Source organism: Podarcis raffonei, chromosome 5 (assembly GCF_027172205.1).
Source record: "Podarcis raffonei isolate rPodRaf1 chromosome 5, rPodRaf1.pri, whole genome shotgun sequence".
Lineage (NCBI taxonomy): Eukaryota > Metazoa > Chordata > Lepidosauria > Squamata > Lacertidae > Podarcis > Podarcis raffonei.
In genome coordinates this window covers 8,222,193-8,238,000 of record NC_070606.1, presented here as the reverse complement: position 1 = coordinate 8,238,000, position 15,808 = coordinate 8,222,193, and the positions used below count along the sequence as shown (strand labels likewise).

At 42.5% G+C, this 15,808-nt stretch overlaps 1 protein-coding gene across 2 annotated transcripts in view; it reads left to right on the top strand.

Annotated features, from left to right (window-relative positions):
• DYRK4 (dual specificity tyrosine phosphorylation regulated kinase 4) overlaps positions 1-15,808 on the top strand; it is a 50,272-nt gene that overhangs the window by 17,023 nt on the left and 17,441 nt on the right. Inside the window, exons 6-12 of one of the 2 annotated variants that reach the window (XM_053387711.1) lie at positions 1,620-1,763; positions 5,936-6,085; positions 7,948-8,071; positions 10,296-10,459; positions 11,999-12,135; positions 13,163-13,303; positions 15,309-15,447. In XM_053387711.1, coding sequence (XP_053243686.1) covers positions 1,620-1,763; positions 5,936-6,085; positions 7,948-8,071; positions 10,296-10,459; positions 11,999-12,135; positions 13,163-13,303; positions 15,309-15,447 — 999 coding nt within the window. The remainder of the gene's footprint in view (positions 1-1,619; positions 1,764-5,935; positions 6,086-7,947; positions 8,072-10,295; positions 10,460-11,998; positions 12,136-13,162; positions 13,304-15,308; positions 15,448-15,808) is intronic. The other variant, XM_053387712.1, reaches the window with a different exon arrangement.

Here is a 15,808-nt window from a genome sequence, read left to right as displayed (position 1 = left end):
CTGTATGCTTGTGAAACATGGACCACTTATAAACATCATCTTCAACTCCTCAAAAGTTTCCATCAACGGTGTCTCCGAATTTTTTTCCACATCACTTGAGAAGATAGGCGAACTAATGCCAGTGTACTGGAAGAAGCAAAGATCACCAGTGCTGACGCGATAATTCTTCAACGTCAACTTCATTGGACTGGTCATGTTGTGCGGATGCCTGATTATTGTCTTCCAAAGCAACTACTCTATTCCGAACTTAAAAATGGAAAGCGTAATGCTGGTGGTCAACAAAAGAGGTTTAAAGACTGTCTCAAGGTAAATCTAAAAAAATGTAGGATAAACACCAACAATTGGGAAACACTGGCCTGCGAGCGCTCAAATTGGAGAACAGCCTTTACCAAAGGTGTCGTGGGCTTTGAAGACACTCGAACTCAGGACGCAAGGGAGAAACGTGCTAAGAGGAAGGTACGCTTGGCGAATCCACACTGTGATCAACTCCCGCCCGGAAACCAATGTCCCCACTGTGGAACATGTGGATCCAGAATTGGCCTTCACAGTCACTTACGGACTCATTGTTAAAATCGTGTTTATGGAAGACAATCTTACTCGGCTACAAGTGATCGCCAAAGAAGAAGAAGACTCTCCCAGCTCCCTAAACCCTGTTACCTCTTCAGCTTCTGACACCACCTCCTTCCTCTTCTCCTTCTGACTTCCCATCGCCATACCACCACCAACTAGTTCCTTCTACCACTGTGCATCCAACCAGTTTGTGACAGTGCCCCTGCAAAGCAGTTCAGCTTTAAAATAAATGAATAAATAGCTGTGGAAATTCATTGAAATATTCAGGATGTTGGAATATTCATGACAAAATTGAAACCAAACTTGTTTTTGTGTTCTGATAATGTTGCTCTTCATCTTTGTCTCATGTGGGATGATCCTTGCCCTTTAACACTTTCTAAATTTTCTTTTGTCTTTTGCTTTCTCATCCTCAATTTCCCCCAGTTCTGCAGCAGTATAATTGGCGTATGTGAATTTTTTAATGTTCCTGAAGTCATAGACATTTTTAAAATAGCAAAATGAGAAAGTTACATAGAAACTTTCAATGAGGTCTGCTTTATAAAAAAAAAAATCAAGCCGCAAAAGTTATAAAAAGTCACATATATGTTTCTTTTATAATCCTATAATTTTTCTGTAGAGGCCGAGTTGGCGTGTGGTGCTTGTTATTTTTGAAACAGAATAATATTTATTTTAATAATAAGAGAAGAAATTATACATATTGGTTCTCAGGAAACATTTTTGTAGAAATGAATCTCCCTGGCATCTTACTGATGGCTGACACAAATAAAGATTCATTCATTCATTCTCACTGACAAACGTGCTCCTGTTAAGTTCTCCAGGATTTCCTTGACACACCTGCATACGGAATATGCTAATATTCACAATTTCTTTCATGTTTACTGAGCTCACGTTTGGAGAGAAACATTAAAATATCAATCTACTAAAGATTGATGTTTTGTTTTGTTTTGTGTTTTTTTAAATAGAACACTTGACTAATATTATTCATAGATTCCATCTTGCTGTGACATTTTTGGATTAGAAAAAGAGTGGTGTTGGATTTCACTTTTCAGAGTGAACATTTTAATGGAGACAGGCCTAAATCATGGAGCTCTGTCATTATGGGGTGTGAAAGACGTGCCCCAAACTTTTGTGATCTCAGTGTCTTCAACGTCTGTTGTTTACCAATGAGGAGGAACCGCAGAGTGCAGCCGAAGGTAACACTTGTTGGAAGTTTGTTTTGCTTCTTTCCTGCAAACTGTGTGTGTCTATGTTGGTTCATAATACGGCTGTTGCAGTGTTATATGGGCATTCCGCCATACAGTATCATAGCGGTCAACTTACAGATTTGAAAATAAGGGGCCAGCAGCCTCAAAAATAAGGGATCAGCAGCCAAAATAAGGGATTTCCCCAGCACAGGTATGTTCAACTTCTGAGCCCCCCTGAGCCAAAGGCAGAAAGCCCGGCCAGCAGCCAAACGAAGCCTCAAGTGGTGGTTCCCACAGCGCAGCAACCCGGCAAAGGGGATGCAGCAAGGAAAACCACCTCTCTGCTGGGAAGCGCTGAGCAAAGGCGGGTCCCCAGGCAATGCGGCCGATTTGATCGGCACAAGGCATGCAAGCTCCACCCCCCAGTCGTTCTTAGACTCTTTATTGGGTGAGCAACACAGCCAAGCAACACAGTTGGAGCCTCCCTCCTCCCTGGCCGGCAGGGAGGGAGGGAGAGGAGCTGCTTCCTTTGAAACCCGGGAAATTTAAGGGACATCATCAATAAGGGACAGCAGCGGGACACGGCGCTGGGATAAGGGAGTTTCCTGCCAAATAAGGGACGGTTGACAGCTATGTGTTACAGTATGGGAACAGAAGTATATTTTAACTTGTTATATTCTGTGTTAAGTAAAAGCTGCTATGATTTAGCTAAATCACTATTACTTTTTTTTAAGTTTTAATTTTCAAAATTTTCACAAAAGAAAAACTGAAAAACATAAAAAAGAGAAAGATAAGTCAATCTTACAGTAGATATTCTTAGACTAAGATGAATGTTACAATAGACATAGTAAAATTGTTTAGAAATCTAAGGTATGTATATAGATATAAATATATACTTATAATAACATTGAAAAGAAAAACAATCGGAAAAGTGTTAAAACTAAAAATTCCTATCGATCGATAAGCAATATTCAACCAATTCAAACCAATACTAGGGTATTTTGTACACAAAATCCTTCGTGTTGGATTGAATCCCGTATCAATTTATTGTTTTGTTGACTTCCGTCTAACTCTTTGTGGTTTCAATTCAACTTACTCCTATTTTTAATTTGTATTTAATTGTTTATCCTCACCTTGGGGTGAAGAAAAAATATTTTTCTATCTGTGAAAATTATTCTACACACAGCCAAGTGTTATTTTTGGAACAGTGTTTTGTCAAATAGTTACTAAAACATTCCCACTATTTTTCAACCTTATCTACCGATTTCTTATTAACTCCGTCATTTTAGCGAGTTCCAAGCACTCACATAATTTTAATTGCCATTCCTCTCTTGTTGGTGTTGATTCGTTCTTCCAATATTTCGCTATTAAGATTCTGGCTGCTGTAACTGCATAAAGAAACAATCTTTTGGTTTCCTTTAGAATGTTTATTGTTAAAATGCCTAATAAAAACGCTTCTGGGTTTTTTTGTTTTTTTTTTAAATGTATGTTTTAGCATTTTTTTAAACTCTTCGTAAATCATGTCCTAGATTACTATTACTATGCTTTCTGAAGAAAAGAAAAAGGTGCACTTCTTTTTAAAAAAGAGGGAGGAAATACTTGATGAGTTTATTAAAGCAGGACAAGTGATCCAAGTAAACATATAGGTCTATTTATCCTGAAGTCTGGGACACAGGTGGCGCTGTGGGTTAAACCACAGAGCCTAGGACTTGCCGATCAGAAGGTCAGCGGTTCGAATCCCCATGACGGGGTGAGCTCCCGTTGCTCGGACCCTGCTTCTGCCATCCTAGCAGTTCGAAAGCACATCAAAGTGCAAGTAGATAAATAGGTACCGCTCCGGCGGGAAGGTAAACGGCGTTTCCGTGCGCTGCTCTGGTTCGCCAGAAGCGGCTTCGTCATGCTGGCCACATGCCAGCTCCCTCGGCCAATAAAGCGAGATGAGCGCCACAACCCCAGAGTTGCCCGTGACTGGACCTAATGGTCAGGGGTCCCTTTACCTTTACCTATCCTGAAGTCTAAAAGGCAAGTTCCATCTGTCTCCAGGCAATGATAACACAGCACACTTTCAAACAGCTTTAGATTACAACTGGTTGGTTTCACCTGTGTTGCGTTTGTGTCTTTTAATGGACTGAACAGAGTGAATGATTATGAGTTATGGGGTTGGGAAGTGTGTGTATGTGAATTCAGCAGTGCTTAGTTTATTTTTGGGTTGCTATTTTGGTAAAATCTGTTAATATTGTTTTATTGATTCTAAATGCCGTATTAATTTGTCCACCCTGTAATATGACTTTTGTTGCAATTGTGCTGTTTAGCTATCTTTTTTAGTTGTTGCGTTAATGGTATTTTGTAGATTGCAATTGTTTCGCTGATGATTTGTTAATTGCTTGGTGAGATTTATGCTGTGTTTGTGATGTTCTGTTCTGTTATTGTTATGGATGGTTTGTAAACCGCTTTGCGATTCATTTGAAATAAAAGCTGCATGGCAATATAATAAAGCAAAGCCAAGCAAACTTGCCAACTCTGAAATAAGTTGGAGACTTTGTTTAATTTTTAAAAAAAATTATTTAGTTTTTCAGTTTAAAGTTTTGCAGTCAATTATCAACAACCAACATAAAAACAAGATTCCAAAGAATTTCCTGAACGTCCCTCCTCCCCTTTGTGGGTCCTTTTGTTAACCATTTCCTCCTGAATCTTTTATAATAATCCAAATATTTTACATCTCCATATATTCAAAATTCAACATTAAACTACAAGTATTATTCCAATCCTACTAACGATTCTAACTGTTTGCAATGGTTTTTAAGATAAATTATAAATTTCCCCCATTCCTTATTAAAATTTTGGTATTCCTGGTTTCTGATTCTTCCGGTCATTTTTGCCATTTTGGCATAATCCGTCAACTTAATCTGCCATTCTTCTCTGGTCGGGACTTGGTCTTTTTTCCATCTCTGGGCCATTAACATCTGAGAAACTGTGGGACTTCGTTTAAAAAATTAGCCTCTGTTCCTTGTCATTTCCCCTTTCCTTAAAAAAAATCTAGGATTCCAAAAAATAAGATTCCACATATATGGAGTTCAGGTTGCTGCTGGAAATTACTTCCTGGTGAACACTCTCATTCTATTTTCCTAACTTCTGTGGGAAGGGTCTGGATTCAATCAATCAATTTCCTTTATTCGACCGATAGTCAGAAATAAAACATTACACCATAATTATAAACTATAACATCATAGGGGTACATAAATAAGGTAGGGCCACAGTACTAGACCTCTCACGGATAACCCACATCAAAGCATTCAGTTATACGTTTCCAACACTTGAGTGCCAGGAAAAGGAATTTAGCCACTGACAAAGTTGTTTTCCCAGAAGACTTATTTAGCAGATATGCTGTCTGCTTTCCTCTTTGTCGGGAACTGAGCTGGGGTAAGTGTGGAGTTATAAGGTACTGTCTTAAATCGTTGTAAATGGGACAGCTCAGTAAAATGTGCTCTGTGGATTCTACCTCACCCAATGCACAGTGGCATAATCTCTGGTCATATGGGACTCCTCCATATCTTCCCTTCAGAACCGCCGAGTCAAGAACATTCAGCCTAGCCGCAGTAAATAGTCTGCGGTATTCCACGTAGTGGATATAGGGTCTGGATTCTATTGTAGGAGTTGGCAAGGTTTACCTCGCCTGGGCTGGTTCACTCCAGCGGAGATCCCTCCTTGGGCCGGATCACACGCACGTGTGAGTGTGCGTGCCTGCATCTGTGCAGACACGATTTCCGGCGTCTGCGCATGTGCAGATGCGATTTCCGGTGAAGTGTGCGGGGACTCGCAGAGAGGGTGGCTCGGTTCGGAGGTGTCTCAGGAGCTGGTTAAACGACCACCGTGGGCTGCTTGTGGCCCATGGGCTTTAGGTTGCTGACCCCTGCTCTGTTGTTTAGTGCCAGACAGAAGAAACATACTCCACTCCTCTAAATCCTCTGGCTTGTCCAGGAGCCAGGATCTCCTATACTAAAGGACACAAAGGGGAGCAGTTAGTTCACTTCTTGTAGCAGGCAAAACTCGTTAATCAATGTGTAAATCTGTTTGCTCGTGATTTCATATACCCTGCAAAAGTTATTTTTTAATGTTTGAAATTCTTTATGAAACCAAACCCAAACGATTTCTTTTTGTGCTAACTTTATTTATCCCATTAGAAATTAAATAGCAGCATAAGTGTGCTCCCGCACCTGGAGTGCCAAGTTAAGAGCAATTTGGTTTCAAGTGCTGTGAAGCCGCAGCAGCAAGATGCTATCCTTCCGCAAATAACCACCAAGAACTTGCAGAATGTCAATGCATTGCATCAGGTAAGCCGAACAGAGCTTAGTTTAGTACTACGTTTTTACGTTTCATTGTTGTGGTTAGAAAAGTTGCGGAATATCGTGTATGCAGATGCGTGCATCTCATGGTGTCAGAATTTTTTTTATAAACGTTGACGTTTAGCAGGCATTCTTAAGATTTTCAAAACTGCCGGAGGAAATTCTGAGTTCTTTAGTAATTGGAGATCATGTTGATTGTAGAAGGAGCCCTACCTAGCCTGGTAGAAAATCTCAGGCCTTATATACAGTAACTCTCGCCTCCAAATCCAGGATGTGGTGCCCTCTTGCAGCAGACAAGAGCACAGACACACACAGAGGGCCCCAAGAGAATCTGGTGGTTGAGACAAGCATGCAGTGTGTTCTGTAGAGCGTGTCCTCCCTAGAAGAGGGCACGTGTTGCGGTGAGACCTGGAGACCAACCTCCTGGTTGTGGGTGGGTATATTGGACAGCCACAACACCCGATCGGTAGGTTCCTCGTTGCTGGGTTTAATCTGGCCAATGGGCAGTTATCTAAATGGGCTGAAGGACCTATATATATCTATGCACATGACCCAGAGCTTCCTCTTTCAGCTCGTGGATCGGAACACCCGGCCACCTCTCCCTATATTTAGGGCATTTTATGACTGACCTTGCTATTCCGTCGTGTGTCGTCTGTCGTTGGGACAGGGGCACGGCAGGAATTTTCCCCACTTGGCTGATTGGCTGGTGCCATTTGGGTTTCGCCAACTGCGTAGCAAATCGTCACAACTTGTAAGAATGGAGTAGTGCTGGCATACTTGGGACACGGGTGGCGCTGTGGTATAAACTACGGAGCCTCTTGGGCTTGCTGATTAGAAGGTCGGCGGTTCGAATGCGCGTGATGGAGTGAGCTCCTGTTGCTCTGTCCCTGCTCCTGCCAACCTAGCAGTTTGAAAGCACGCCAGTGCAAGTAGATAAATAGGTACCGCTGCAGCGGGAAGGTAAATGGCATTTCCATGCACTCTGGTTTCTGTCACGGTGTCCCGTTGCGCCAGAAGCAATTTAGTCATGCTGGCCACATGACCTGGAAAGCCGTCTGTGGATAAATGCCAGCTCCCTTGCCCTGAAAAGCGAGATGAGCTCCGCAACCCCAGAGTCGCCTTTGACTGGACTTAGCTGTCCAGGGGTCCTTTACCTTTACCTAGTGCTGGCATATACTTAGAGATGCTTTGCTGTCTCAAGATATGAAGGTGTAGTTGGGTTTCCACCATATCCTGCAGTCTACTAGCCAGCACTTTTAGAGCACAGGTTTGTTCTCTGACAGCCCATACATAGTAAGAAGATCAAGTGGAACAATACATTACAGTCGTCCCTGCAGGGCTGAGGTCTGGTGGCTGATGGTACATAGTAGATACTGGTTTGCTCTCGTGCCATAAAAAAAGTTCCTTTTTCCTTTCTCTGGAACAATTGTTAAAATTTAAATAATTGGTGTTATTTTTAAGTTTCAAATTGTTTTCTTTCAAGGTGCTTTAAAAATATTTTTAAGACTTGAAGCAGGAGGCAAGGAGTGGAGGTAGCAGGAAGAGAAAGAGGAAATCGGTTTAGAGGCATGTTTGTGTGTGCCGTTTTACAACTGAAGGTGGGGAAAATCTGACCCCCCCCCCAGCAGAGAAATACCAGTTCCTGTCCATACATATGTGCCTATATGCCTAAGGATGCAGAAGGCTCTACATTGCCTTTGTTACAGCTGTCTAAAGATGGCCTCTGTTGTTTTAATCAGACTAGAATTACTCATTTGAAATTATTTTACTGTAGAGATGGACTGAGAAAAAGGGGCTGAGATGTATGGACTTAAGGCAAGTATTTTACAAAGCACCGTATTACTTTTTAGCAGGAAAACAGAGCCCCAGGCCAATCATTTTCTTCAGCTCCTCGCGAAAACAGTGCTATAGTTCTGTCCAGCAAGACAGAAACAGAAAAAGGCCACAATCTAAAGCTGCCTCTGACTTCAGCAGGTACAAATTTTGAATGCTATTTTTTTTTTTAACAGAAACAAATTGATGAGGACAAAATTCTGACAAATGCTTGAATGAGACTTGGAGTGGGTAAATTGTTGTTGTTTAGTTGTTTAGTCATGTCCGACTCTTTGTGACCCCATGGACCAGAGCACGCCAGGCACTCCTGTCTTCCACTGCCTCCCACAGTTTGGTCAAACTCATGCTGGTAGCTTTGAGAGCACTGTCCAACCATCTCGTCCTCTGTCGTCCCCTTCTCCTTGTGCCCTCCATCTTTCCCAACATCAAGGTCTTCTCCACAGAGTTTTCTCTTCTCATGAGGTGGCCAAAGTATTGGAATCTCAGCTTCAGGATCTGTCCTTCCAGTGAGCACTCAGGGCTGGTTTCCTGAAGAATGGATAGGTCTGATCTTCTTGCAGTCCATGGGACTCTCAAGAGTCTCCTCCAGCACCATAATTCAAAAACATCAATTCTTCGGCGATCAGCCTTCTTTATGGTCCAGCTCTCACTTCCATACATCACTACTGGGAAAACCATGGCTTTAACTATACGGACCTTTGTTGGCAAGGTGATGTCTCTGCTTTTTAAGATGCTATCTAGGTTTGTCATTGCTTTTCTCCCAAGAAGCAGGTGTCTTTTAATTTCGTGACTGCTGTCACCATCTGCAGTGATCATGGAGCCCAAGAAAGTAAAATCTCTCACTGCCTCCATTTCTTCCACTTCTATTTGCCAGGAGGTGATGGAACCAGTGGCCATGATCTTACTTTTTTTGATGTTGAGCTTCAGACCATATTTTGCGCTCTCCTCTTTCACCCTCATTGAAAGGTTCTTTAATTCCTCCTCACTTTCTGCCATCAAGGTTGTGTCATCTGCATATCTGAGGTTGTTGATATTTCTTCTGGCAATCTTAATTCCGGCTTCGGATTCATCCAGCCCAGCTTTTCACATGATGAATTCTGCATATAAGTTAAATAAACAGGGAGACAATATACAGCCTTGTCATACTTCTTTCCCAATTTTGAACCAATCAGTTATTCCATATCCAGTTCTAGCTGTAGCTTCTTGTCCCACATAGAGATTTCCCAGGAGACAGATGAGGGGATCAGGCACTCCCATTTCTTTAAGAACTTGCCGTAATTTGCTGTGGTCAACACAGTCAGAGGCTTTTGCATAGTCAATGAAGCAGAACTAGATGTTTTTCTGGAACTCTCTAGCTTTCTCCATAATCCAGCGCATGTTTGCAATTTGGTCTCTGTTTCCTCTGCCCCTTCGAAATCCAGCTTGCACTTCTGGGAGTTCTCGGTCCACATACTGCTTAAGCCTGCCTTGTAGAATTTTAAGCATAACCTTGCTTGAATGAGACTTGGAGTGGGTAAATATATAAGCTATAAAATGGGGTGGGGGGAACCCTGGTTCAAACCACATCCCAACTGTGAACTTACATGCAGATCTCAGGCCAGCCTTTCAGTTTTCCCAGCCCCAATTTGCACTACAGGGATAATAATAACAGCGGGTGGCGCTGTGGGTTAAACCACAGGGCCTAGGGCTTGCCAATCAGAAAGTCGGCGGTTCGAATCCCTGCAACAGGGTGAGCTCCCGTTGCTCGCTCCCAGCTCCTGCCAACCTAGCAGTTTGAAAGCACGCCAGTGCAAGTAGATAAATAGGTACCGCTCCAGCGGGAAGGTAAACAGCGTTTCCGTGTGCTGCTCTGGTTTGCCAGAAGCGGCTTAGTCATGCTGGCCACATGGCCCGGAAGCTGTACGCCGGCTCCCTCGGCCAATAAAGCGAGATGAGTGCTGCAACCCCAGAGTCGGTCACGACTGGACCTAATGGTCAGGGGTCCCTTTACCTTTACTGAGCTCACTGATGCAGGGACACTAATACTAAACTAGCCTCCTCTAACCCGGTGCTCTCCATATGTCTTTATTCTGCACCTCCCAGCAGCCATAGCCAGCATTTTTGGGGAACTGCTTTAAACAGCATATTCTGAGAGATGGGGAGAATGAGGAAATGAGTTATTTATTACATGATGGTTAAGTTATTTATAGGCCAGGAAGATACTGCCACCGGCTCTTGAAGTTGGTCCATCAATATTTTGAACAATTTGTTTGCTTTAGTATTTAAATCGTGGGCTGCTTTGGGTTCCTTGGCAGAATATATAGGTGCGATAAATAAACGAACACAATATCCAATATTCAGTGTTTGATTTTTGTCTCCAAATCAGAAGCCTTGAAACATTTTAAAAACCAGCTAACAACGTATGAGCAGCGGGAGATTAAGGAATATAGAGAGCTGTGGTTTCTTGGACTGGGAGCTAAAAAGATTGAAGCCTATCCTGATGCAGAGAACAACAGTTCCTATGATGATGATCATGGCTCCTACAAAAAGGTAAGAGGCTGAAAGTGCAGTATTGCTTTGGCATCCGTGACTGTGGAAACAATGCAGAACTATTGGTGTTCATCTTGTGTAAGAGCTGTCCAATGAGAGGAAGTGAAGAGTAATTTTCTCATTGCATTTCATAAATCCTGGACCAGAAATATGAATATTGGGGACTCATACTGCTCACCTCTCACCTTGCCAACAAAGGTCCGTATAGTAAAAGCTATGGTTTTCCCAGTAGTGATGTATGGAAGTGAGAGCTGGACCATAAAGAAGGCTGATCGCCGATAGATCGGTGCTTTTGAATTCTGGTGCTGGAGGAGACTCTTGAGAGTCCCATGGACTGCAAGAAGATCAGACACATCCATTCTTAAGGAAATCAGCCCTGAGTGCTCACTGGAAGGACAGATCGTGAAGCTGAGGCTCCAATACTTTGGCCACCTCATGAGAAGAGAAGACTCCCTGGAAAAGACCCTGATGTTGGGAAAGATGGAGGGCACAAGGAGAAGAGGACGACAGAGGATGAGATAGTTGGATAGTGTTCTCGAAGCTACCAGCATGAGTTTGACTAAACTGCAGGAGGCAGTGGAAGACAGGAGTGCCTGGTGTGCTCTGGTCCATGGGGTCATGAAGAGTCGGACACGACTAAACGACTAAACAACAACAACAAATGCTCACCTCAAATATGAGATGAGCATTTACAGCCCTATATTCTTCTTCAGCTTGGATTTTGATCTAAAATGAGAAGATTTTAATCTGAGCCAGAGTCTTTATTGTAATCCTTTCATTCCTTCTATCCACGTGTCACTGGGTGATGAATGCATGGAACACGTACTTGTGTTGTGTTCACGGAGTCACTGGATCACAGAACTGTAGAGTTTGAAGGGACCCCGAGAGTCATCTAGTCCAACCCTCTGCAATGCAGGAATCTCAGCTAAAGTATCCATGACAGATAGCCATCCAACCTCTGCTTAAAAACTTTCAAGGAAGGAGAGTCCATCACCTCCCAAGGGAGTCTGTTCCACTGTCAAAGAGCTCTTACCGTCAGAAAATTCTTTCTGATGTTTTGTCGGAATTTACTTTGTTTAACTTGAAGCCATTGGTTCTAGTCCTACCCACCAGAGCAAGAGAAAACAAGCTTGCTCCATCTTCCATGTGACAGCTCTTGAGATGTTTGAAGATGGCTATCACATCTCCTCTCGATCTCCTCTTATCCAGGCTAAACATACCCAGTTCCCTCAACCAGCTTGGGTTCCAGACCCTTGATCATCCTGGTCACCCTCCTCTGCACACATTCCATCTTGTCAATATCCTTCTGAAATTGTGGTGCCAAAAACTTGACACAGAATTCCAGGTGTGGCAGAAGAGAGAGAGGTACTATTTCTTCCCTTGATCTGAACACTAGACATCTGTTGATGCAGCCTAGAATAGCATTCGCTGCTGCATTGCACTGTTGATTCATGTTCAGTTTGTGATCTGCTAGGACCCTAGGTCCTTTTAGCACCAGAGATACTACTTTTGCTTTCCACTTTTTGTCACCTTGTGTAGGTTCTAAGTGATCATATCGCATACAGATATGAAATACTGGCTGTTATTGGGAAAGGATCATTTGGGCATGTTGTGAAGTGTTTGGACCACAAGACAGGTGAAAAAGTAGCAGTGAAGATAATAAGGAACAAAAAGAGGTACGGTATGTCAAAAGTTTTATAAACTTTATCAAGATACCACAATGTTAGATGTTAGTTGAATAGAAAGAATTTTTTTTTAAATTTAATTGTGATTTGATTTATTTTAGCAAAAGATGGGAGTGGTTTTAATCAGTGTTTAGCCAGAAAACCCCTACATTTTTTTCAGCTAACAAGAAATTGAAGAAATTATTGTTACAGCTTTCTGACTAAACAAACAAAATTCATATTCAGGTTTTCAAAATTGTAAGTTGTTTCGAGGGCTGGTTTTGGTGTGAAGATCTTGGGGAGGTTTCTAACTGCTTGACATGGTTAGAATAATAATAATAATAATAATAATAATAATAATAATAATAATAATAATTTATTTATACCCCGCCCATCTGGCTGAGTTTCCCCAGCCACTCTGGGTGGCTCCCAATCAAGTGTTAAAAACAGTACAGTGTTAAATATTAAAAACTTCCCTGAACAGGGCTGCCTTAAGATGTCTTCTGAATGTTAGGTAGTTTTTTATCTCTTTGACATCTGATGGGAGGGCGTTCCACAGGGCGGGCGCCACTACCAAGAAGGCCCTCTGTCTGGTTCCCTGTAGCCTCACTTCTCGCAATGAGGGAACCGCCAGAAGGCCCTCGGCGCTGGATCTCAGTGTCTGGGCTGAACGATGGGGGTGGAGACGCTCCTTCAGGTATACTGGACCGAGGCCCTTTAGGGCTTTAAAGGTCAGCACCAACACTTTGAATCGTGCTCGGAAACGTACTGGGAGTCAATGCAGATCTCTCAGAGAGAAGCCCCCTCTGGACTTCACACTAAACACATGATAAAGAACCTGCATAGTCCACATGGGACAAGCCCTCCTGTGATCAGACAAGTATAGAAACGTCACATTCAGCTTTGTATTTTGTGTAGTGTGCCTGCGCTAGGAGTAATTTGCCTTAAGTGCTATTTTCAACAACACATGGGAATGATCTAGCTTCTGGCATCAGCCTGTGTAAACAAATGAAAACCAAAACCCTTCTGTTGCACTTAGATTTCATAATCAAGCCTTGGTAGAAGTCAGTATCCTCAATGCTCTACGGCAAAAGGATGAAGACAATGCTCACAATGTCGTCCACATGAAAGAATATTTTTACTTCCGTAATCATTTCTGCATTTCCTTTGAACTGTTAGGGTAAGACAACTTTTCCTTATCTATAATAACAATTATGTAAACTGTTGTGTATATTTATGCCCAAATTGGGGGCATGGGAGGGGAAGCAATCATTAAGTATTCACATTTCCATTCCACAAGCATAGACATCTCTTTCAGCAGTATAATGGGGATCTGGTCATTGCTCCGTATCGAGTTGCATATTGCGGATCCACTTATAATTTTTGAACGTATGAAACTGCCTTATATGGAGCCTGGTCATTCAAGCATTGTTCATTGTGCCAATCCTGAGGGAGTAGTCGATTGGATGCCCCTTGATCCATGGGTTCCATGGGGAATAGGCCCAAATGTGAGTCCCAGTTATTAGCAAGATTCATAATAGTGCAGTGCCTTTGGCTTTAATTGAGGATTCCTACAGCCACGAAATTAAAAGACGCCTGCTTCTTGGGAGAAAAGCAATGACAAACCTAGACAGCATCTTAAAAAGCAGAGACATCACCTTGCCGACAAAGGTCTGTATAGTTAAAGCTATGGTTTTCCCAGTAGTGATGTCTGGAAGTGAGAGCTGGACCATAAAGAAGGCTGATCGCCGAAGAATTGATGTTTTTGAATTATAGTGCTGGAGGAGACTCTTGAGAGCCCCATGGACTGCAAGAAGATCAAACCTCTCCATTCTTAAGGAAATCAGCCCTGAGTGCTCACTGGAAGGACAGATCCTGAAGCTGAGGCCACCTCATGAGAAGAGAAGACTCCCTGGAAAAGACCCTGATGTTGGGAAAGATTGAGGGCACAAGAAGAAGGGGACGACAGAGGACGAGATGGTTGGACAGTGTTCTCGAAGCTACTAACATGAGTTTGACTAAACTGTGGGAGGCAGTGGAAGACAGAGGTGGGCGTGCTCTGGTCCATGGGACCACGAAGAGTCGGACACGGCTAAACGACTAAACAACAACAACATCACACTTTCCCCAGGCAATACACTTTGGGGGGGTTCTTTTGAGAGACAGCCACTGTAGATGCCCAGAGTTCAGCCTGGTCTCAGTGTTTTTGGTAGGGCCTCACTAACTTCTGAGCAGGCCTGGCCTGAGACATATCCCGTCGATGAAACAGGTTCTCACCATCTTTGGCATTTCCAGTCGCTCCTGGTAAATCATGCAAAACTAATTTTCAGAGTCTAAAAAACAATCTAATTTCCCCCCCTTTCCCTCTTCTTTTTGTGTAGACTGGAATGCATGTATTATGAGCCCTTAAAATATTTAGAAACTCCAACTTTTATATCTTTAAAATGAATACACATGCGCACACACATTTGAAGTTGATTTGAAGTTGACACAAGAGAATGCTTTGAAGTTGATACTGGAGGTTTTTAAGCAGAAGTTAGATGGCCATCTGACATAGGTGCTTTTGTTGAGATTCCTGCATTTCCCTCCCATTTCCACATTTCTACGGTTCTATTCTTTTGAATAACCATAATGAAAGATGGTGGTTTTCTGTCATCTGAGAACCCAAGCTGTCCTGCTACGGTCTGCTGTGGTATGGTAGAACTAATTTCCTACCGGGAAGATTTTTATGGTGTTCCAGTGTTGTGCCCCTTGGAAGTGATCTTTTTTAATGAAACTTTCAAAGTGTTTACAGCCACGGGCTCCTTTGGAAGGAAGATCCAGGTGAAAATTTAATAAATAAATTATATAGAAATTAGAAGTCATTAAGGGGACCTATCCAGGCATTAGAGCAGCTTCGGTGCATGGTAACTACCCAATTCAGTTTTTACTCCATTCATCATTAGCTTCATTGATCACAGTGCTCAGCAGCTGCCATTAGAGATGCTGAAACTTTTATGAGGTAACTAGATAGCCATACTTTTTCTCTGAAGGATGTAAATATTCTGACATGGTCTTGGACTTTAAGTGCCTTGTGTTCAGATTTTATCCTTTCAGTTAGAAGTAGAATAAAAGAATATATATTTTCTGCCGTTTAAAATTGTTCACAGAATAATGTGTAAATGTTTTTTTTCCTCACCCCACAGTATAAATTTGTATGAACTAATCAAGAAAAATAATTTCCAAGGTTTTACACTGGGTTTGATTCGTAGATTCACCCTGTGTATATTAAGATGCTTACAGTTGTTGTACACAGAAAAGATTATTCACTGTGATCTAAAGCCTGTAAGTACAGCCATTTTTATATATCATTGCAGATTTTGTGTAACGAAGCATAGTCCAAGTCTTTAAAGGTAAAGGTAAAGGGACCCCTGACAGTTAAGTCCAGTTGCAAATGACTCTGGCGTTGCGGCACTCATCTCGCTTTACAGGTCGAGGGAGCCAGCGTTTGTCTGCTTCTGCAGACGGTTTTTCTGAGTCATGTGGTCAGCATGATGAAGCCGCTTCTGGCGAACCAGAGCAGCGCACAAAAATGCTGTTTACCTTCCCGCCGCAGCTATACCTATTTATCTACTTGCACTGTGTGCTTTCGAACTGCTAGGTTGGCAGGAGCTGGTGACTGAGCAATGAGAGCTCACCCCCTCGT